This window comes from Macaca mulatta, chromosome 6 (assembly GCF_049350105.2).
Source record: "Macaca mulatta isolate MMU2019108-1 chromosome 6, T2T-MMU8v2.0, whole genome shotgun sequence".
In the NCBI taxonomy this organism is placed as follows: Eukaryota; Metazoa; Chordata; class Mammalia; order Primates; family Cercopithecidae; genus Macaca; species Macaca mulatta.
The window spans coordinates 146,726,336-146,748,684 of NC_133411.1; the positions used below are offsets into that span (position 1 = coordinate 146,726,336).

The window sequence follows — 22,349 nt, forward strand, 5'->3', positions numbered from 1 at the left end:
CAAAAAGTGAAAGGAAACTATATAACTCTTAGGAGTAAAGGGAGATGAACATACATTGACAGCCCTAATTATATAGATTGCTTATTTGTTTGGTTGTTTCTTGTTTCAAAACTCTTTTAGAATAAAAGTACTAGGCGAAAGGGGCATATGCCATATGGATTCAGAAAACTTGCTAAAGAAACACAATCATGTTTTTCCACCTCCCTACCTTGCCAGTGACATGTCACTATGACCCTGGTCTCCTGCTTTGCGCAGACTGCCCTCACCTTGGAACAAATTGCTAGTACTGAGAGATCTCAAATCTATTATTGAATCCTACTCTCATTAGGCAAAAGAAAAAAAGACTTCAGATGAAGAATTATGCAATACAAATCAATTTGGAGCCCATCTACCACTGGTCTTATTCCTGGGGAAGTCTTAGTATAATAGATAGATGAACTCCACTCCTGAAATATTATTTCCCTTTTAGTCCTGTCTCTTAAATTGGGAAAATTCAAAGTCCCCACCATAATAAAGAAATAAGAGGGTTTTTTTCTATTTTTCCCATTTCCCTATTCACCGCCCTTCCCTCACATGAGCTTGCTAAAGTTCATAGTCAAAATTCACGTCTAAAATAAAGAGGCTTGAAAAGAAGCTCATGTAATCCCACTCCTTAAATATCACTAAGACATCTGAGATATTGTTTAGATTGTGGACTCTTACTTTGACATGCCAGCATAGGTAGATGGACAGGCAAGCACATCAGATGTCACTGTTTGGCAGCTGATAAAAGTCAGTGGTGCTATAATACTAAGCACAGAGCCACTAGATTAGTCTGTGAGGGAAGGAGATGCCTCTTCCTTCCCTTCAATAGTGGGTTAAACCCCGCTGGCACCCTCTGGAACTACGGGTAAGTCCCTTCTTTATTCCTACTACACTTTTAGGTCTTGTTTTTGTTTTCTGTCCAAATCAGATGAGTGTATACAAAGATGATTTTCAGATAAAAAGTTTCAAAGCCACAACATTATAATGATATTACATGAAGATTTAAAGAGAAAACGACTCATTCATTTCACTGAGCCTGGAAGGCATTATACAAATGATAGAAGGAAAGACAGCTGCGTCTCATTATTTTTAAATCACCATTTTTCCTTGAAAAGGGACACTTGATCTGATGTAATTGTGGTGATATCTTATGAATGCAACATATCCTCTATCAGTCCTCTGTGCAAATCTATGCTATATTAGAGATAGGAAAAAAATGTTAAGATTTTTAAAACAGGAGACTGAATACTACTTTATTTATAAAAATATTTGAAATTCATTTAACATTATTTGGAATAAAGTTATACTGTCAAATAACAGAATCTACTATAGAATTGTTGAACAGTAACTACAAACATAAAGAAAAGACTTACAGAATTACCTGTGTAAATGTCTGTATAAAATTTTGTTGACACATGGATAAAATGAAACTTATGAAATAACATATTTTTAATTAGGCTTTTAAAAATATCGCTAATTATTAACAATGTAGGCCAATATCAACATGTACAAGACAGTTGACATTCTGAAAATATATGTAAAGAAAAAAAGGGAACTGCTTTTGGAAAATATCTACTATTTCATAATTGGTTTATTCCTTGCTATCTGAAATGAGCCTCAATAATGTACCTGCCCAGAAAGAAATTTAGGAATCAAACTCTGGATTCAATTCTGCAACAGACTGAATAAACCGATAACTACAAAACTACTTGTCTTGATATAGACTTTTTTTTTAAGATCTACTCAAGGCCCTCCTGCAGGATGTTTTTCCCCAGCAATTTAAAATGCCTAAAGTAGTTCATTTCTAAAATGCATTCTAGTTTAATGTATTTGTGTTCATAAACTTGAAATTAAGGAATATTTAACTTTTTAAGTATTCTTTTTCAATAGCGTCTTTCACTTGGCTGCTTAGTTGCATTTCTGTTTTTTCCTAAAATTGCTAGTTTTAATTTAACTCTAAACTACATAGGCAACCTTGAAATACTATTTTTTGAAAGTATCCTATTATTTACGATGAAACTCTTTGGTCTGGAAAAGTTTTATTAACATTTTATCCAAGACAGTAACTAAAATAATTACAAGACTTCATTTCAATGATGACAAACAATTTGGTTAATTTTTCCGTTAAAAGTTTGATTTGTCATTATCTCAGTATTGGCTTATACAATGTGAAACAAAATAGGCAAATGTATTTTGAATCAATTTATCTGATATTTTCAATGAAAACAGGATTAGTGTTAAAACAATTTATAAGGCTAGTCTTTGTGTGTAATGTCTATATATAGTTCTGCTTAGGTTTACCATACTAATGGAAAAAAATCAGAGGCAAATACAATCCTTCAAGGTTGATTTTCATGGCAAATGTTTCATCTAAGAAAAAATGAGGATGTACTGTAGGAAGGCAGGAGGGCCACTACAGAGCTAAGCAGGAGGAATGGCACCTGTCTTTTCTTGGTAAGGTATAGACTAAATTCATACGTGTCTTATTTACTTGTATGCGTCCTGTTTGCCATTTGAAAAGAAAAAGTAAAACAGCAAAAATCAATTTCAAAATTAGTCTATCTGAGATCTCCAAAGGTGTGGCAGAAAAAAAAGAAAAAAAAGACCAAAAAACAAAATTAGTCTAAAATACATACTAAACAAATAATAAAAAGTAAAACTCTAAATAATTAAAAGCACATCAAGACCAACAACTAGAAAGTATAATCTAAAAATAACAGAATTATAGGGTATGATTCTGTTTAAAAATACATAATAAAAACAGAAAAATTTGTAAGTGGCTCTGGAATGCAGCCTGTAACATATATTCCACACAAACATATACATACAATCACTCCTTAATTAATATCTAGTTTAGTAATATGGTCAGTTTGGAATCAAGGAGAGAAAAAGCAGCAGTGAATTGTAAGGTTAAAAAGCAATCCACTCAGCTAGGTGCGGTGGTTCATGCCCGTAACCCCAGCACCAAGGGAGGCTGAGGCAGGAAGATTGCTTGAGGCTAGGAGTTTAAGACCAGTCTAGGTAACATAGTGAGACCCTGTCTCTATTAAAGAAAGAAAGGAAAGAAAAGAAAAGAAAAGAAAAAAGGAAAGGAAAGGAAAGGAAAGGAAAGGAAAGGGAAAAGGAAAAGGAAAAGGAAAAGGAAAAGGAAAAGGAAAAGGAAAGGAAAGGAAAGGAAAGAAAGAAAGAAAGAAAGAAAGAAAGAAAGGAAAGAAAAGAAAGAAAAGAAAGAAAGAAAGAAAAAGAAAGAAAGAAAGAAAGAAAGAAAGAAAGAAAGAAAGAAAGAAAGAAAGAAAGAAAGAAAGAAGGGAGGGAGGGAGGGAGGGACGGACAGACAGACAGACAGACAGACAGAAAGAAAGAAAGAGAGAAAGAAAGAGGAAGAAAAAAAGAAAAATTAGCCAGGTGTGGTGGCTTATACGTGTAGTCCCTACTCTGGAGGGTGCAGTGGGAGGATGGCTTGTGTCCAGGAGTTGGAGGGGCTGCAGTGAGCTATGATCACCTGGGTGACCAAGCAAGACACACAAAGAAGGAAGGAAAGAAGGAAGGAAGGAAGGAAGGAAGGAAGGAAGGAAGGAAGGAAGGAAGGAAGGAAGGGAGGGAGGGAGGGAGGGAGGGAGGAAGGGAGGGAGGGAAAGCACATAAGATCTGAAAGATGTCACATAAACAATGTTATTGTTTAAGCAAATATTGTAACAATTATTTTCTTGTTTTGAAGGAACAATATTCTTCAAGAGAAGCTCACTCTACCAAAGCCAGGAGCACAGTATTCTCAGGATCTCAACAAGGAAGAGCAGACGAAGGTTGCTTCTGATTCCTTGCAACCTTCTGTAATTCCAGGCTTGTGGCCCCAAATTCAGGGCCCCACCCTTCCAGGAACAAATCATTATAGTAATAACTTGCCTTCATCTTCCACATACCAACTAAGCATGTTTAACTACGAACGTCCAAAACACTTCATCCAGTCCCAAAACCCATGTGGCTCCAGATTGCAGCCTCCTGGACCGGAAACCTCCAGCTTCTCTAGCCAGACCAAACAGTCTTCCATTACCATCCAGCCCCGCCAGTGTACAGAGCAAAGATTTTCCGCCTCCTCAACAGTGAGCTCTCACATCACCATGTCCTCCTCCGCTTTCCCTGCCTCTCCCCAGCAGCCTGCTGGCTCCAACCCAGGCCAAAGGGTTACAACCACCTATAACCAGTCCCCAGCCAGCTTCCTCAGCTCCATATTACCATCACAGCCTGATTACAATAGCAGTAAAATCCCTTCCGCTATGGATTCCAAGTAAGTGAATTTTTATATACCGTATGTATAGTGAAATTATATCTGAGGAGTTTGCATCGGGGTAGGAGTTTTGGGGGTATGCTGCAGTTAATTCTTTACTATTTAAAAAGGCAATGTGACCTTACAGTCTCATTCCATAGTTCTACTAGAACATGCTGAACCAGGGTACTGGCAATAAGAGGTCATCTGACCATTCTCCAGTGTCCAGGCTGAGCTGAATCCAAATTACCTATTACGCCATAATATTATTTACCCATTATTTTCCATCTTGGAAAAAAATAACTTCTCACATACCCAAGAACAATGAACTTTTCCTTTAGTTCTAAGCTAAGCTCCTCATGCTGTAAATTTAATTCCTCTGGTTCTGGGCTCGGCTAAGATGCACACCTGTCTGCTCTTCTTCAGATAGGATTTCCTCTCACATAAGCAGAGGCTATTAAGTTTCTTCTCAGTCTTTTCTTCCTATCCCTTTTCCCCTCTAATCCTGAATATCCACTTGGCTCAAAAATTCTTAAATTAACAAATAAAAAAATCTGGAACTCAGACCCTTGAATATATACATTTTCCTTAATGTGATCAGAAGAAGGAAGGCCTGAATAGATGAAGGCTTATGACCTTAAGGTTTCTTTTGGTAATTAAAACCACACCTTGTTCAAATTAGTTGGGCTGATCTAAATACAAGGACTAATACAAACATGTGCTACTTCAACTACCCTAAGACTGTCCTAGGAGAACCTAGTATGAAAAAGGACATGGTGGTTATGCTTTTTTTAAAACATGAACTGAATACCTTGTGCTTACGCAAACTAAAGGCTATCAGCTTTCCGGTTCCTTGGCTGGCTGGAACATCAGAGAATTAAATCAGAGGCATCTCAAAAATTGTCTGATGGAATATGTTTTGTTGCAGCCTTACTAATACATTACTCAACTCTGATAGTTTCTCGCAATCTTCTCTAGAGGCTAATTTTTCTAGAAACTCCTATTAGTGGTGACAACTTTGGAAATCTAGTTTCCTGCCTATAGCAATTCAACTTGCAAAAAAAAACTTTTCAATATTTAAAAAAATAAAAATCAGGAAAACCAAAAACATTTGTTAGAATCTTAGACACATTAAGTTGAACCATTTGAAATGGCTGATAGTCAACTGTTTTTGACCTACAAAAATGGCATTCTCAAAGGTTTAACCTAATAATTTAAAAGGATGTTTTCAATAACTGAGAGCCTTTTCTTTCTCTTCCCTCCCAAATTCCCTTTATATTCATAATATATAGTAGATCTTTCTTGGTTACATTTACTCAGATGATCATTTTCCATCTAGCTTTCTATTATTTCCATATTTCCTATATTAGCATTTTAAAATCTAAAAGAATTTTTTCTGTTTTTCTTAGTAAAGTCTTTCAATCATATTTCAAATTACTACCCAGAAAAGAAAGTTATCAAAGACTTAAGAAAAGAGAAAGAAAGCCAAAAATATAGTAAGAAATAAAGCCTAGGAGGTCCCCAAACCAGAGATCAAAGATCCACTTTAGCTGTTCCATTTTCAGCAACCACAGATAACTCTTTAATCTTCCCATAGCTACTTGATACCCATTTTGTGTCCAGCTGTACAGAGTGGAAAGCCCTGGTCCTTTGAACATTTGTGCACAACTCCCTCATTGTTATGATGGGCTCCAGTTTGCCCTGACTTCAAAATAATCCCTTGGATTCTGACCTAGAGAAGTTTGAAAGTTTTATTTAGGTTTTCATCAATAAGAAGCTCTTAAACATTTTACCCAGTTGATCAAACCACAGACTGAAAATTGAGGGGAACTCAGTTATTCCTTCCAAAAAGCTTGCTATGTGAAATTCAGCAAGCGCTTTACCTACACAGTGCTTCAGTTTTCTGGTCTGTAGCAATATTAAGGAGTTAGGTAACTAATGATAGAGAAAGAACCTATAAAGCAGCATGCAAAAGTATTATTAGTTTGTAAATAGGAACATTTATCAAGTCATAACACTTAATCCACCTAAACTGGGAATAATGAGGGTATTTAGCGAACAAAGTGACTGAGGTTACGTATACATCAGTGATTCTCAAGATTGGTTTTGATAATCCTTCAGGATTTCTCAGATATATTCAGAATTTCCCAGATATGACATGTCTAAAAACAATTATTTAATGCTAATTCACATTAACAAATGTGTGACTTATAAAGATGGTAAGCTAGCATTTAAAAAAAAAAAAAAAAAAACAGTAGGCTATGCCAGGCGTGGTGGCTCACACCTATAATCCCACCACTTTGGGAGGCCAAGGTGGACAGATCATCCGAGGTCAGGGATTTGAGACCAGGCTGACCAACATGGTGAAACCCTGTCTCTACTAAAAGAAATACAAAAAAATTAGCAGGGTGTTGTGGCAGGCGCCTGTAACCCCAGCTACTTGGGAGGCTGAGGCATGAGAATCGCTTGAACCTGGGAGACAGAGGGAGGCAGAGGTTGCAGTGAGCCAAGACCATGCCATTGCACTCCAGCCTGGACAACAAGAATGAAACTGTCCCCCACAAAAAAAAAAAAAAAAAAAAAACAAAAAAAAAAAGTGGGCTGTTATAATTTCATATGATTGAAAAAATATGAGATCTATAAGGCCAAAGAGATTTTGCCACTTTGATCTAGGAATTCAATCTTAAAAAAAAGTCACTATTTTAAATAACATTTTGTTTGGCTATTTAATTAACTGAACAAATCAAACTTTAAAGATTTATATAGACAACAATGAAGATCTTAAGACCTGAAATGTCAGGAGAGGAAATGTGTATCATTAGCTTTCAATAGAGTGTCCTGAATACCATGAAAATCACTCATTCACTCAACTGATAGTATCTCCTATACCCATGCTTTATGTTCGTGGATATAAATGATATAATGATAAGAAATAAGACACATTTTTTCTCCAGAATGTTTACAATCTAATGATTACTAACCAAGTCCCCAAAGCCAATAAAAATTAAAACTCTGGCCCTACTTGGAGGAAATACATTTCTACTTAGCTCACAAGTCCTTTTAATGATCCTTGAGAATATTTGGAAAGGATCATTTCAGAGAATAGACCAAGATTGTCTCATCTGGATGGCCGGAGAACATTTATTATAATAATGGTAAAATACTCATTGAGGGCAGTGGCTAGTTTCCTCACATTAAATAGATTAATAAAGATTAGCCCCTACAGGCCAGGTGTGGTGGCTCAAGCCTATAATCCCAGCACTTTGGGAGGCCCAGGCAGGCAGATTACCAGAGGTCAGGAGTTTGAGACCAGCCTGGCCAACATGGCAAAACTCCGTCTCTACTAAAAATACAAAAATTAGCCTAGCATGGTGGCGGGTGCCTGTAATCCCAGCTACTTGGGAGGCTGAGACAGGAGAATCACCTGAACCCGGGAGGCAGAGGTTGCAGTGAGCCGAGATCACGCCACTGCACTCCAGTCCGGGCAACACAGTGGGACTCTGTCTCAAAAAAATAAATAAAAGTTAAAAATAAAGATTAGCCCCTGCAGGGCTCTAAATGGATAAACTAGGTAAAAACTAAATAAAGCACTGTGATACATGTAAGCTACATAACAGATCTAAAAATACCGGACTCTCTAAATACCACCCTATCCTCTATCAGAATCAACAAGGGAAATATGAGAGGGGCAAGGACATCCTAGAAAAAATTTAGGATCAAAATTTGAAATAAAGACTATTTATTTGCTTTTTTTCCAGTTTACATTTCTTTCTCCTTCCTCGAATCATCCTATTCTTTCTCTAAAAATCACTTCAGCAGTATTGAAGAAACTGTCATTACTTTAGAAGTTATTCACTGTTACATACATTGTTCCATAAATACTTGGATTTTCTAGAATATGAAATTAACAGGAATTGGAAATTACAGGAAAGTCAATGACTGTGTAAACAGTAGACTCCATTCAAAGCAAGAGATTATTCACTAAAAGCCAGTGGTGTGCTGGTAAATGTCTAACAATCATTGGATGAAAGAGCCATTATTTGTGATATTTACCAATTTCCCTGGTGTAAATATTTCCACCACAACTGATTTCAAACTATAACATGAAATCACAGGAAGCTGGGAAAAGATGTTAAAAATCGGCCCATAGGAAGCAGCTCCAGCACACCACCACTTAATATCTACCCACAAATCAAACAAGAAATTCAGTCATCGTAGCTATAATAAAGAACAAAATTGTGTCCTTTGCAGTAACATGGATGCAGCTTGAGGCCATTATCCTGAGCAAACTAACACAGAAACAGAAAACAAAATAGGGCATGTTCTCATTTATAAATGGGAGCTAAACATTGGGTACATATGAACACAAAGATGCAAAACAATAAACACTAGAGATTCCAAAAGCAGAAAGGGGGGAAGGAGGTGGACAAGGGTTCAAAAACTACCTATAGGGTACTATGTTCACCTCCTGGGTGACGGAATAATTAGAAGGCCAAACCCCAGCATCACACAATATATCCATGTAACAAACCTGCACATGTACTCCCAGAATCTAAAAAAAAAAATTTTTTTAAGATATTAGTCATAAGATTGGAAGAGCTCTCAAGCTGCCACTAACTAGACTTACTCTCACATTCCTTAGGGAAGACCTTCAAGGAAGGACATCCTCCTTATGTCTAATCTAAATTCTTCCTCCTGCCACTTAATTTCCATTTGCCAAAAGGAAAAAAAAAAAGATAGTAACCATTCTTATAAAATATTTCTTGACTGTTATTGGGCAATTTGTTTTTAATAATACTAGCAGTACTGAGTGGCAAACTTAACATATCTAAAGGTAACTTGCAAAATGAGGCCAAGACTTTCTTTTTTAAAATCTTTTCTTTTTCCTTTTTACAGCTATCAACAGTTCTCAGCTGGCCAACCTGTAAATGCTAAGCCATCCCAAACTGCAAATGCTAAGCCCACACCAAGAACTCCTGATCATGAAATACAAGGATCAAAAGAAGCTTTGATTCAAGATTTGGAAAGAAAGCTGAAATGCAAGGACACCCTTCTTCATAATGGAAATCAAGTGGGCAAGATGTCTATTTTGTACAAAAGGCCACTTAAACCATAAAGTCTAATTTTAATAAGGAAGTTCTATCTCACATATCTATGTCCACATAATCAGCAAGGAATAAGATTATCTAAAAAGAAGGAATATTTGGGCCCTATTCCATTTCTCTCTGCATGAAATCACCTCTTGGTTTACAGTAGTAAAAGAATGAAGCAAATGAAAAATCTATCTGAATGGTTTAATGAAATTTTTCTGTTATTAAATATTACCCTCTCACAAACTATGTCTGATGCCCAAATAACTATTAGGAATTACTGTCAAGTCAACTTAGTGTACTTTGATGTATAATATTGACAGGTAATTATAGCTATAATTCTTATCATGTAGTCCTTATTGTGTATATTATATTAGTAACTTACCTTTAAACAGACTATATGCCTTTAATACAAATACATTTAGCCTATCAGTTGCACTGCTCTCGATCAGAAGTTAATACAATCAAATATTCAGTGCTCACTTAATAAAAGTTACTTCTGGCTGGGCGCAGTGGCTCACGTCTGTAATCCCAGCACCTTGGGAGGCCAAGGCAGGTGGATCACCAAGGTCAGGAGTTTGAGAACAGCCTGACCAATATGGTGAAACCCCATCTCTACTAAAAATACAAAAATTAGCCAGGTGTGATGGCATGCGCCTGTAATCCCAGCTACTTGGGAGGCTGAGAAAGGAGAATTGCTTGAACTCAGGAAGTGTAGGCTGCCTTGAGCCGAGATTCTGCCCCTGCACTCCAGCCTGGGCGACAGAGTGAGACTCTGTCTCAAAAATAAATTAATTAATTAAAATTAAATAAAAATTACTTCTGAATGTGAGGACATGAAGTATTATATTCAAAAATAAAGCTGACTGGAACATGCAGAACAACAGAGGAAAGGGTTGAATTTCCCTTTACTTAGGAGATCCTTATTTAAGGGCAATTATGCTTGCCTGTCACAGGAGCAAAAAGAAAGCCTAAGTGAACGTTTACTGCAAGTGAGGGAAATGGTACTAGAATAGAAGGAAAATGCTTTGAATGGACGAAAATACTTTAAAAAAAAAAAAAACATAGAATCAGCTGGGCACGGTGGCTCACACCTGCAATCCCAATACTTGGGGAGGCCAAGGTGGGCGGATCATGAGATCAGGAGATCGAGACCATCCTGGCTAACGCAGTGAAACCCCGCCTCTACTAAAAATACAAAAAATTAACTGGGCGTGGTGGCGCGCGCCTGTAGTCCCAGCTACTCAGGAGGCTGAGGCAGGAGAATGGCGTGAACCCAGGAGGCGGAGGTTGCAGTGAGCCGAGATCGTGCCACTGCACTCCAGCCTGGGTGACAGAGCAAGACTCCACCTCAAAAAAAAAAAAAAACATAGAATCTATCATTCAATAGATAGAACTATGCTTCTTTAAAGTTCTGACCTATAGTAGTGGTTTTAAGGTACACCTGTACAAACATCTTTTATTAAATCTAATTACTGTCTCAATAAATTCTTTAAAGCGGCTAACATATGAAGAGAAGATGGCTCGCAGATTGCTAGGACCACAGAATGCAGCTGCCGTGTTTCAAGCTCAGAATGACAGTGGTGCACAAGACTCACAGGTAAATTAAAATGCTCTAAGTGGAGTATTTTTATTCTGTGCGATTTTTAAATGTCTGCTTTTCTAAATGCTTATAAATAGCATCTGAAATAAAAGTCGGTCAGTTCCATCTACCATTGGATACATAAAGAGACCATGATAAACATATATATGTAATTTTACCACATTTTACCCCATTTTCTGGTAGTTCTAATACCTGGATACACAATGTCACAAAAGTCAAAACACCAGAAGTCTAATGGTATTTTTCATCAGAACATTTATGGGTCAGTTAGACCTAGGACTCTCTATAGTGTCTACACGGACAGGGAATATATGGGTTGTGAACCTTCAATAGGACAGAAATTAAGATTCTAAATGAGAGTAACTATAACCGTTCTCACAAGCTGTTTAATATTTCAATGTTTTAAAATATACTTGTGGTACTAATGAAACATCCAATTCTGTTTGTTATATTCCTGTTTTCAAAAAATGCTTTCTGAAAACCAAAAAAAAAAAAAAAAAAACCCTCATGAGCAACTGTTCCAAGATTAACAAATGTATCCTTTCCAAGAAGGGATTAACTTTATGGAGGCATATCCCACAGGTTTGCACCTCATCGATTTTTTTTCTTTTTTTTAGACAGTCTTGCTCTGTCACCCAGGCAGGATGGAGTACAGTGGTGCAACCTCAGCTCACTGCAAACTCCACCTCCCGAGTTCAAATGATTCTCTTGCCTCAGCCTCTCAAGTAGCTGGGATTACAGGTGCACACCACCAGGCCCAGCTAATTTTTGTATTTTTAGTGGAGATGGGGTTTCACCATGTTGGCCAGGCTGGGACACCTCAGCCTCCAAAAGTGCTGGGATTACAGGCGTGAGCCACCACACCTGGCCTCAACTTAACAAGTAAACTTAATCCCAAAGAAAATGTACAGTCGGTGGCTGGGCACGGTGGCTCACACCTGTAATCTCAGCACTTTGGGAAGCCAAGGCGGGTGGATCACAAGGTCAAGAGATTGAGACGATCCTGGCCAACATGGTGAAACCCAGACTCTACTAAAAATATGAAAATTAGCTGGGCGTGGTGGCACGCACCTGTAGTCCCAGCTACTCGGGAGGCTGAGGCAGAAGAATCGCTTGAACTCAGGAAATGGAGATTGCAGTGAACCAAAATTGCTCCACTGTACTCCAGCCTGGGTGACAGAGCGAGACTCCATCTCAAACAAAAAAAGAAAAATGTTCAGTTGGACAGGTAGACTGAATGTTAGCACTCTCTTCCTTCTGTAGTTACCTTTCAATCCCTCCAAAAAGTCCACAAGAAACTGGGAGCCAAAGAGATTAAATTAGGAACACAAGTATTCCTAGCTTCCAAAGGCAGAAAACTGAAATTCAGTTTTTTTTTTTCCAACCTCGGCCTCCCAAGTTCAAGTGATTCTCATGCCTCAGACTCCCGAACAGACAGGACTATAGGTGCGCGCACCATGCTGGCTAATTTTTGTATTTTTAGCAGAGACGGTGATTCACCATGTTACCCACGCTGGTCTCAAACTCCTGAGCTCAACTCATCCACCTAGCTCAGCCTCCCAAAGTGCTGGGATTACAGGCATGAGCCACCACACCCGGCCTTTGAAATTAAGTTTTTTGGTTCTGTTTGATGCAACTACACCTACTAAAAAGGATGGATGAGTGTCTACCAGAGCAAGAACTAGAAACCAAAAAGAGAACTTAAATTTATTTTTGGCTACTAAACAGTTCATGAATTTGTTCATTCAACTAATTTACATGGAGAACCTACTTGTATGTTGGGCTCTGCACTTGGTATGGAAGATTATAGCAAAAATGAGACACAAACTCATCACTATTAGGGGAATTACTCAAAGCAATATTATACTGATGATGTTTTTTGTTTTTTGTTTGAGACGGAGTCTCGCTCTGTCGCCCAGGCTGGAGTGCAGCAATGCAATCTCAGCTCACTGCAACCTCTGCCTCCCGGGTTCAAGCGATTCTCCTGCCTCAGCCTCCCAACTAGCTGGGATTATAGGCATGCACCAACATGCCCAGCTAATTTTTTGTATTTTTAGTAGAGATGGGGTTTCACCATGTTGGCCAGGCTGGTCTCGACCTCCTGACCTCAAGTGATCCACCTGCCTTGGCCTCCCAAAATACTAGGATTATAGGCGTTAGCCACCACACCCAGCCTGGATATTTTTAATTGGATTACTTTTACTTTACAAAAAAATTAGTTGATTTGTTTGATCACTGAATTGACCAGCTGTTTGGATATTCTGCTTAGAGAACCTTAAGGCTAGCCAAAAATTGTTACAGATTTGTAAGACTTTTTCCTTAAAAATGACAAAATACATTAGCTAAATAGATTCATCCCAAAGCAAATTATTTGTACTCAGATTTTGTGTGCTCCTACACCGTTTTGGGTAGGCTCTGTATTTTCCACTTTGTATCTTCCACTGTGCTAGGCACAGTGAAATGCAAAATATACACTACTTAATCAATTAGTTCTCTTATAATTTTCATAAATCCCTGATTTCATTCTCAAATAGAAATAATTTTCTGGTGTTCGGATATAAATCCTATAAGATGTTTGCTTAAATATAACTTTATTAAACAGGAATTAATGCTATTTTACAAAGCTTGTTCATAGCTCTACACATACCTTTTGTGAAGTCCATCAGGATTTTGTGCCATGAGCTAAAAAGAGAAGAATTTTCCAGCCTAATATGTGTTTACTGCTGTTGGTGCCACTTTTGAGCAGCAGGCATAATACCCTGTATCTACTGCCAATACAAGTGACTTCATGTCTATTCCTGTTTTACTAAAGGACAATCTGTACTCTGCGCTCTCATTTCAAATGCACCAGGGAGACACATCATCCTTTGTCATAAAATAGTCATCCGAAAAATGAACCACCATCAATTCCAAGTCTAGCTAATTTTCATAAATAATATTTGTTAAATAGTCCTATTAATTCTGGGCTTTCTTGCTAGAGTGGTAGTATATTAGTATACTGTATTTTAAGTGCTTAAAAGATGAATGTATAGAACTTACCAGGGCTGTACAAATACAGCCAAAATAGGAATGTTCCTTTCAACTATACTTAATTCTGCTTCATTCAAGCTAACAATTGCATGTAAACATTCTTACTTTGTTTTAATTTCAAGCAACACAACTCAGAACATGCGCGACTGCAAGTTCCTACATCACAAGTAAGGTAAAAATTTTTTAATTTTAAAGAAATGTACGTTTTCCTACCTAAAATATTTTCAGCTTAAAAATGTAATATTTCTAAAGCCCTCGAGCCTACTCTATATCTTTTAAAAAATACAATGTGTATTTTCTAATGTCTGAGATGACGACCAAAATTTTGACGTTATCAAAACTATCACAGGGGAATTTTTTAGTGTTTTGGTCAAACAAGCCAGGACCATGCTTCTATATTAAACAATTTTCTCATGACAATGGAGACCCAATTCTAATTATACAATCTTTGGTGGTAAGAATAATCTACTGGGTACTGGGCATTTTAATAGATCATTTCTTCATCAATTGATGGCACTGTAAAAGAGAAACTAAGATGTACAATTTGTACCAGATATTTCTAAATTGCTACCATTTCTAATAGTCATCAAATATGCCACAGGTAAATACAGCCCTATGGCCTCTCTCCATTGTTATTACACTATCAGATCAAATAGTAGATTCTCTGGTTTCAAATTTGATGGCTAGGCTGGACGCGGTGGCTCACGCCTGTAATCCTAGCACTTTGGAAGGCCAAGGTGGGTAGATCACCTGAGGTCAGGAGTTCAAGACCAGGCTGATCAACATAGTGAAACCCCGTCTCTACTAAAAATACAAAATTAGCCAGGTGTAGTGGCACATGCCTGTAATTCCAGCTACTCGGCAGGCTGAGGCAGGAGAACCGCTTGAACCCAAGAGGCGGAGGTTGGCATAACTGAAATACATCTCTGAATATCACCATATACATGTTCACACCACCCCTATAGAAAAATGTCAAAAACTTAATTTGGATTTATTTATTTATTTTTGAGACAGACTCTCACTCTGTTGTCCAGGCTGGAGTGCAGCGACGTGATCTCGGCTCACTGCAACCTCCGCCTCCCAAGTTCAAGCGATTCTCCTGCCTTAGCCTCCCGAGTGAGCTGAGATTGGGCCACTGCACTCCAGCCTGGGCAACAAGAGTGAAACTCCATCGCAAAAAAAGTAAAGTTGATGGCTAAACTATATTTGTGCAAAATGAAAAGCAATGATAATATTTACACATAGTTGTTATCAAAATATTCTTGTAGAAGTAGATCATCCTCAAGGGGAGATGTGAATGATCAGGATGCAATCCAGGAGAAATTTTACCCACCACGTTTCATTCAAGTGCCAGAGAACATGTCGATTGATGAAGGAAGATTCTGCAGAATGGACTTCAAAGTAAGAGAAGAGTTCAAAAGTACTGGGGGAAAATTAACAATGGGATACTGTTTTGAAAAATGTCCTTTTCCTACTTCATAGCTTGCAAAGCACTACGTACAATGTACAATGGACAAGAACACAAATTCTGAAGCCAAACTGATGTGGGTTTGAATTCTGGCTCTGCCACTTTCCAGCTAAGCAACTTTAGACAAGTCATTTAACCTCTCTGTGCTTTTGTCTCCTCATCTGTAAAATGGGATAACAAATACCCCAAAAAGTTATGAGGATTAATCGAGTAAATAGGTATACCTCATAAATACTCTTTATAAGTGAAGCTATCAGAACAATAGAATTTTTAAACTATAATGCCTTTTTTTTTTTTTTTTTGAGACAGGGTCTTGCTCTGTCACCCACGCTGGAGTGCAATCTCAGCTCACTGCAACCTGTCTTCCAGGTTCAAGCCATCCTCCCACCTCAGCCTTCCTAGCAGCTGAAACTACAGACACGTGCCACCATGCCCAGCTAGTCTAGAACTCCTGGGTTCAAGGCGATCCACTCACCTTGGCTTCCCAAAGTATTGGGATTACAGGCGTAAGCCACTGTGCTCAGGCTTAACGTATAACGTTTCTCCAATTCTCCTCTATCAAGAAATTCAAGCCACCCTGCTTTCTCTTGCCCTAAAAGAGTCCCTCAGACTAGGAAAGCTCTTTAGAAGAGGTTATATTTTTATTATCCTTATTTTGGAGAACTTTTCGTTATAAAATTTTTTTTCCAGATTCCTTATGAACTAAAGTTAGTGTTAAAGCTTTGGATTTCATTAACAGTTTATGTAAAAACACTTAACAAATTGCCATTTATATGCCAAACTATAGCTCAAGAACACTCTGTTTTAGAAAAATTACTCATTAGATCAGCAAGCCTCATATATATGTGCCTCTGTGACTTCATTTGCAGTCACATTTAGCCAGAAAAGCAATATGACTTCTATATTCCTTATAGAAACCAACGTAACATAAATTAATGTTCTAAGTATAGTAATTAAGAGTTCATAAAGAGACTGAGGTTGCATGTAAAACAGTTATGGTTTGAGCTAGTCTAAAAATACTATATTAATTTCAAGGATCTTATTTTCCAATGTTTTGTTTAAAAAAGTATAAATACCTTTTGAGCCCTTGTTTTGCATTTCAATCACAAACCCACTCAGATACAGGAACTGTTTAAATTCATATATGGACAAATAGGTTTCAGTGATGCACTACTTTAAAATTCTGCCATCTCCTTGTGTTTTTCTTTCTAGGTGAGCGGATTGCCAGCTCCTGATGTGTCATGGTATCTAAATGGAAGACCAGTTCAATCAGATGATTTGCACAAAATGATAGTGTCTGAGAAGGGTCTTCATTCACTCATCTTTGAAGTAGTCAGAGCTTCAGATGCAGGGGCTTATGCATGTGTTGCCAGGAATAGAGCAGGAGAAGCCACCTTCACTGTGCAGCTGGATGTCCTTGGTAAGCCTCCAAAAAGACCCTTGAGAATTCCTTAAAATCCAGAAGTATTGAAAAAAAGAAGGTATTTTAAAAGAAAAGCCCAGCAGACTTCATATTTAAGGTTAATGTCTACACAACCTATTGGACTGTCCATTTTTATCTACAAACCACAGGAAAAAATATACATACATATACACACATACACACACACACACACACACACACACACATATATATGTAAAGGAAAATCAGTGAAACTAGAATGATAGATCTATCACCAAAGCTTTTCTGGAAAGAAAATAAGTCACACAATTTTAGACAAACCAAATAAGGAAGCATAAGCATTTCTAGATGTAACTATAGAGTCTCAAAATAAAAATCTTAGTCTAATCATTTCTCTGGTCTTTGTTTCTCCAAAATGAGGATAATAAAAATAATCAATCTGACTCATGATATTATGAAATTATCACAATCTGTCATAATGTTAAATACATAGTTTAAAATTGAAGAGTAGGAAGGGTATAGTGACTCAGGCCTGTAATCCCAACACTTTAAGAGGCGCCAAGGTGGGAGGATCACTTGAGCCAAGGAGTTTGAGACCAGCGGGGTAACAAATAGCAAGACCTTCTTTGTCTCTACAAAAAATAAAAAAAGTTGGCCGGGCGCGGTGGCTCAAGCCTGTAATCCCAGCACTTTGGGAGGCCGAGACGGGTGGATCACGAGGTCAGGAGATCGAGACCATCCTGACTAACACGGTGAAACCCCGTCTCTACTAAAAAATACAAAAAACTAGCCGGGCGAGGTGGCGGGCGCCTGTAGTCCCAGCTACTTGGGAGGCTGAGGCAGGAGAATGGCGTCAACCCGGGAGGCGGAGCTTGCAGTGAGCTGAGATCCGGCCACTGCACTCCAGCCTGGACGGCAGAGAGAGACTCCGTCTCAAAAAAAAAAAAATAAAAAAAATAAAAAAATAAAAATAAAAATAAAAAAAGTTAGCTGGGCATAGTGGTGCCAGCTTCTAGAGAGGCTAAGGTGGGAGGCTAACTTGAGCCTGGAGTTTGAGGTTACAGTGAGCTATGATTGCACCATTGCACCACTGTACTCTGGCCTGGGTGACAGAGTAAGACCTTGTTTTAAAAAATTTCTTAAAAAATTAAGAGTAAATATCAACTTTTAATCTTAGACTATGTCCTTTTTACTAGGAAACTAATCTCTAATTATAACCAAAACAGGCCTACTTGCTTTAGAAAACAGGTATGGCTACATTTATGTCTCAAATCTGTCTTAAGTAGGGCAGTTCTTATAAAACTGGTGTCTAGTTTTTAAATTTTACACGTTAAGTGCTTTAAATATACAAGTTGAGTATCCCTAAACCAAAAATCTGAAATCTTTAAGATGCTCCAAAATCGACATGACACACAAAGGAAATGTTCATTAGAGCATTCTGGATTTTCAGATTAAGGATGCTCAACAAGTATAACGCTAATATTCTAAAATTTTTAAAAAATCAGAAATCCAAAACACTTCTGGTCCCAAGCATTTCAGATAATGGATACTCAACCCATACCACATTTTTAATACTTTAAACCATTGTATATTGCATAAGAGATATTTTGCTATAATTCACTGTTTATTATACAAAAGTTTGATCAGGTTAAAGGATAAACTATTTCTTGAGTTTATATTCCACCCAGATCAATACAAAAATCTTTAAGATTATTCCATAATATACCAAAGGACCTCAACCTAAGGGAAAAACTAGTGAGCTGGAAATTTTCAAAAACACATACAATTTAAGTGATTAAAGTTTAGGCAAATCTTATTTGTACCAATTGCTTCAGAAATACTACAATAGTAGAGCTGAAAGAGATCTTGGCTGCCATCTGTTTAATCTCATCTCTCCTTCAGAAAAATCAGGGTTATGGTACTGAACTATCCTTTCCTCTCTCCCCTCAGGTAGGAAAACAAGGTCATAATAATTACTGATATTCCCATATTCCTTCACAGTTTACAAAGTATCTCTTTGTTTATTATCTCATTTGTTCCTTACAACTATTTTGTGTGGTAGACACAACAGTTACTACTACCTGGATTTTTTTTTTAAACAATAGATAAAACTGAGATTCAGAGAAACTAAACAAAATTTTATCAGTTTTGCATGGCTCGTGGAGCCACTAGGTAATTTGAACCCAAGTTGTCTGATACTCTTTCCATCACTCATGCCGCCTCCCTGTAGATGAGATGATTAAAAAATACAACTTAAATTTGGGCCAGGCACAGTGGCTCATGCCTGTAATCCCAACACTTTACAAAGCTCAGGTGGGCAGATCACTTGAGGCCAGGAGTTAAGAGATCAGCCTGGCTAACATGGCAAAACCCCATGTCCACTAAAAAAATACAAAAATTAGCCAGGTGTGGTGCACGCCTGTAATCCCAGCTACTCAGGAGACTGTGGCAGGAGAATTCCTTGAACCTGGGAGGCGGAGGTTGCAGTGAGCCAAGATCGCACCACTGCGCTCCAGCCTGGGCAAAAGAGCGAGACTTCGCCTCAGAAAAAAAAAAATATGACTTAAGTTTTAATGAAATATAATTATCTGATTATCAATTCAATGAATCATTACATTAGAGTTTAGAATTCTGAACGGTGTAATAAAATAGTATTGCATGTCTTTTTAACTAAAAGTTTCTAATTCTGTTGCTGTTGGTTTTAACATTTTAATATCAACATACAAATTTCATAATGATTTAATACCTTTTTTACAATATTTCAAACACTTGAATTTTTGTATTAATATATAGCAAAAGAACATAAAAGAGCACCAATGTTTATCTACAAACCACAGAGCAAAAAAGTTTTAGAGGGAGACTCAGTGAAACTAGAATGCCAGATCTCGGCTATACCTCCACCGAAGCTTTTCTGGAAAAGAAATAATGAAATGGTACAATTCAACACTGACCGAATAAGGTAGGATATGTATTTCTAGACTTACTATAGCTTATTTGGGCGAATCCAGTTATACTTTTTAACATGCATTATAAATGGCATGCATTTATCTCAATTTGTCTAGTTTTTAAAACACTGAAGAATAATATAATAAAATATATATTAGATAATAAATGTAAGAAAACTTCAGTAAGCCAGATTCCACTAATCGGAAATGTAAGGCATAAAGCAGACTAGGATTTATCTTTTTATCAATGATGATGAAAGATGGCTCAAGGAAATAAATGACATAAACAAGATTAAAGGGGGATATTTTCTTTTCTTTTCTTTTCCTTTTTTTCTTTACAAAAAGCTTCAGCCTTTATTAAACAAAGGAGAAGGTAGAAGACAGATAAGGGAACAGGTCAGAACCCCTCCGGTTCCCCTATAAATACACATAAATACAAACACAGACACACCCAAGTGAATGACAGAGACCATCAGGGATCAGGGGACAGACTGAAGGGCAGAGGGAGACAGCACCCAAGGGGGAATGTTTAATTCAAGAAAACCAATAGCTATTTGGCAATAAATAGATACAGCTTCGGAATTTTCAAATGTTTTTTTCTTCTCAGTCTGACTGTAGGTTAGAGACATCCACTTCCCAGAAATAATTCCTGTACTTTCATTTCTTAAAAAATTTTTTTCAGCTTATATCAAGATAACACTGGAAGAGTTACTTTACTGATAAAAGATGTAAACAAGAAAGATGCTGGGTGGTATACTGTGTCAGCAGTTAATGAAGCTGGAGTGACCACATGTAACACAAGATTAGACGTTACGGGTATGTCATACTATTAACCAAAGTATTATAACGGATTTAACTAGGAAGATTTAATAAGAAATGCAAATTCCAGCAGAGTATAAAAGTTGAGAGATTTTCCCTATATATAATCAGCTTTGGTTCTTTTTTCTTTTCCTGTCTGATAATAAATACCTAGGTGTCCAATTTGGTTAGAACAGGTTTTCTGAATCAACTTTTATGTGATCTATTTCAGCACGTCCAAACCAAACTCTTCCAGCTCCTAAGCAGTTACGGGTTCGACCAACATTCAGCAAATATTTAGCACTAAACGGGAGAGGTTTGGATGTAAAACAAGCTTTTAACCCAGAAGGAGAATTTCAGCGTTTGGCAGCTCAATCTGGACTCTATGAAAGTGAAGAACTTTAATAACTTTACCAACATTGGAAAACAGCCAACTATACCATTAGTAATATAATTGATTACATTTTTTGAAATTAATCCATAGCTGTATTAACAGATTATGGTTTTAATTAGGTAATATAGTTAATATATATTTATAATATTATTTATCCTTTGACTCTTGCACATTCTATGTACTCCTCCAATTTGTGAAGCCTACAGGAAATCTGGGTATATGGATTTGTAACTGTAGAAGACCATCTTAAAATACAGGATTTTAACATTTAAGTCATACACATTTAACAATTACAGGTTATAAATTAGTATCAACTTTTTAAACACATCTAATGCTTGTAATAACGTTTATTGGTACTGCTTTCTAAATACTGTTTTACCCGTTTTCTCTTGTAGGAATACTAACATGGTATAGATTATCTGAGTGTTCCACAGTTTTATGTCAAAAGAGAATAAAATTCAAATATTTAAAACGGACTGTCTCCTCTTCACAAAAGTCTAGATCTGTAAAATAAAACTCCACTCAGCAAAACCTATGAATAACAAGTTCCAAAAGAGGAATGTTATATTCTAGAACAGTGTGAAGCTCACTTACAGCTCAGCCAATTCCTCTAGAAAACTGAGCTAGACTTTCCATGGTTTGCACTTCAAAGGCAACCACGATTAACTTAAATCATGACTGAATCTACCGAATTTGTGATTTTGTTTTAACCAAACAGGTCTCTAATTCTTCAGGATTTTTCAGTCTGTTATGCTCAAAGGAATAAGAATAGTCTCTAGAGGTCACCTGCTTCTCATAGTTAATGTAAATTTGACAGCCCTGTAGTCCCAGCTGCTGGGAGAGGTTGAGCTGGGGATCCCTTAAGATCAGGAGTTTGAGGCCATACTGGGAAACATAGGGAGACTCCCTCTCTTAAAAAAAAAAAAAAAAAAAAAAAAAAAAAAAAAAAAAACCAACTATTATGTAAATTTGAATACCTATTTATGGGTGTTTTTCCTCCAATAATTTCAATTTCAGATAACCTCTTACTTTAGAAAGCATAATTTTATGAACTGCTGAGAGTCCCAGTACAGGAAAGCCCAAATCCTTTTGTTAAAACTATTCCAAAGCTTTTTTCCCTCTCGGGCCGCTAGTTCACTGGCTGGCAGCCTTTTGCGAGGCCTCTCCTGTTCCTCTCATCAATGGTAGTTTTTGACCCTCACTACTGTGTGGCCCAGTTTTGCTTTTTATCTACACATAAAACAGCATTTATCGACATCATTCTACATCTCTTTCAGGGAAATAACAAAAGTGGCTTTCTGTTTTACTTTCAAAACTGTTTAGTGTTTTCT

General features: G+C 37.2%; 2 protein-coding genes across 20 annotated transcripts in view; one reads left to right on the forward strand and one right to left on the reverse strand.

Moving 5' to 3' along the window:
- Window positions 1-22,349, reverse strand: part of LOC106998958 (uncharacterized) — a 113,189-nt gene that overhangs the window by 90,163 nt on the left and 677 nt on the right. For 5 of the 17 annotated variants that reach the window (XM_078005256.1, XM_078005269.1, XM_078005259.1 and 2 more), the window contains exon 2: window positions 16,556-16,929. The exons of the other annotated variants lie outside the window; for them this stretch is intronic. The gene's annotated coding sequence lies outside the window, so the exon portion shown is untranslated. The remainder of the gene's footprint in view (window positions 1-16,555; window positions 16,930-22,349) is intronic. 17 annotated transcript variants of the gene reach the window in all.
- Window positions 757-21,490, forward strand: MYOT (myotilin). 3 transcript variants are annotated; one of them, XM_078005274.1, is made up of 11 exons: window positions 796-889; window positions 3,743-3,827; window positions 4,179-4,309; window positions 9,185-9,359; window positions 10,877-10,978; window positions 14,134-14,183; window positions 15,280-15,412; window positions 16,692-16,899; window positions 19,675-19,840; window positions 20,509-20,642; window positions 20,857-21,490. In XM_078005274.1, the coding sequence occupies exons 3-11, from the start codon at window positions 4,299-4,301 to the stop codon at window positions 21,027-21,029; spliced, it is 1,152 nt and encodes a 383-aa protein (XP_077861400.1). In that variant the 5' UTR covers window positions 796-889; window positions 3,743-3,827; window positions 4,179-4,298; the 3' UTR covers window positions 21,030-21,490. The 3 variants fall into 3 exon arrangements, with proteins under 3 accessions (XP_001106921.4, XP_077861400.1, XP_077861401.1); XM_001106921.5 differs by having other exon boundaries at window positions 757-889; window positions 3,743-4,309; XM_078005275.1 differs by lacking the exon at window positions 4,179-4,309.

Coding starts and splice junctions, on each gene's coding strand:
- MYOT (XM_001106921.5), top strand. CDS start 3,954: ATGTTTAACTACGAACGTCCAAAACACTTCATCCAGTCCCAAAACCCA. Junction 19,841..20,508: donor TTCAACACTGACCGAATAAG/GTAGGATATGTA, acceptor AATTTTTTTCAG/CTTATATCAAGATAACACTG. Junction 20,643..20,856: donor CACAAGATTAGACGTTACGG/GTATGTCATACT, acceptor GATCTATTTCAG/CACGTCCAAACCAAACTCTT.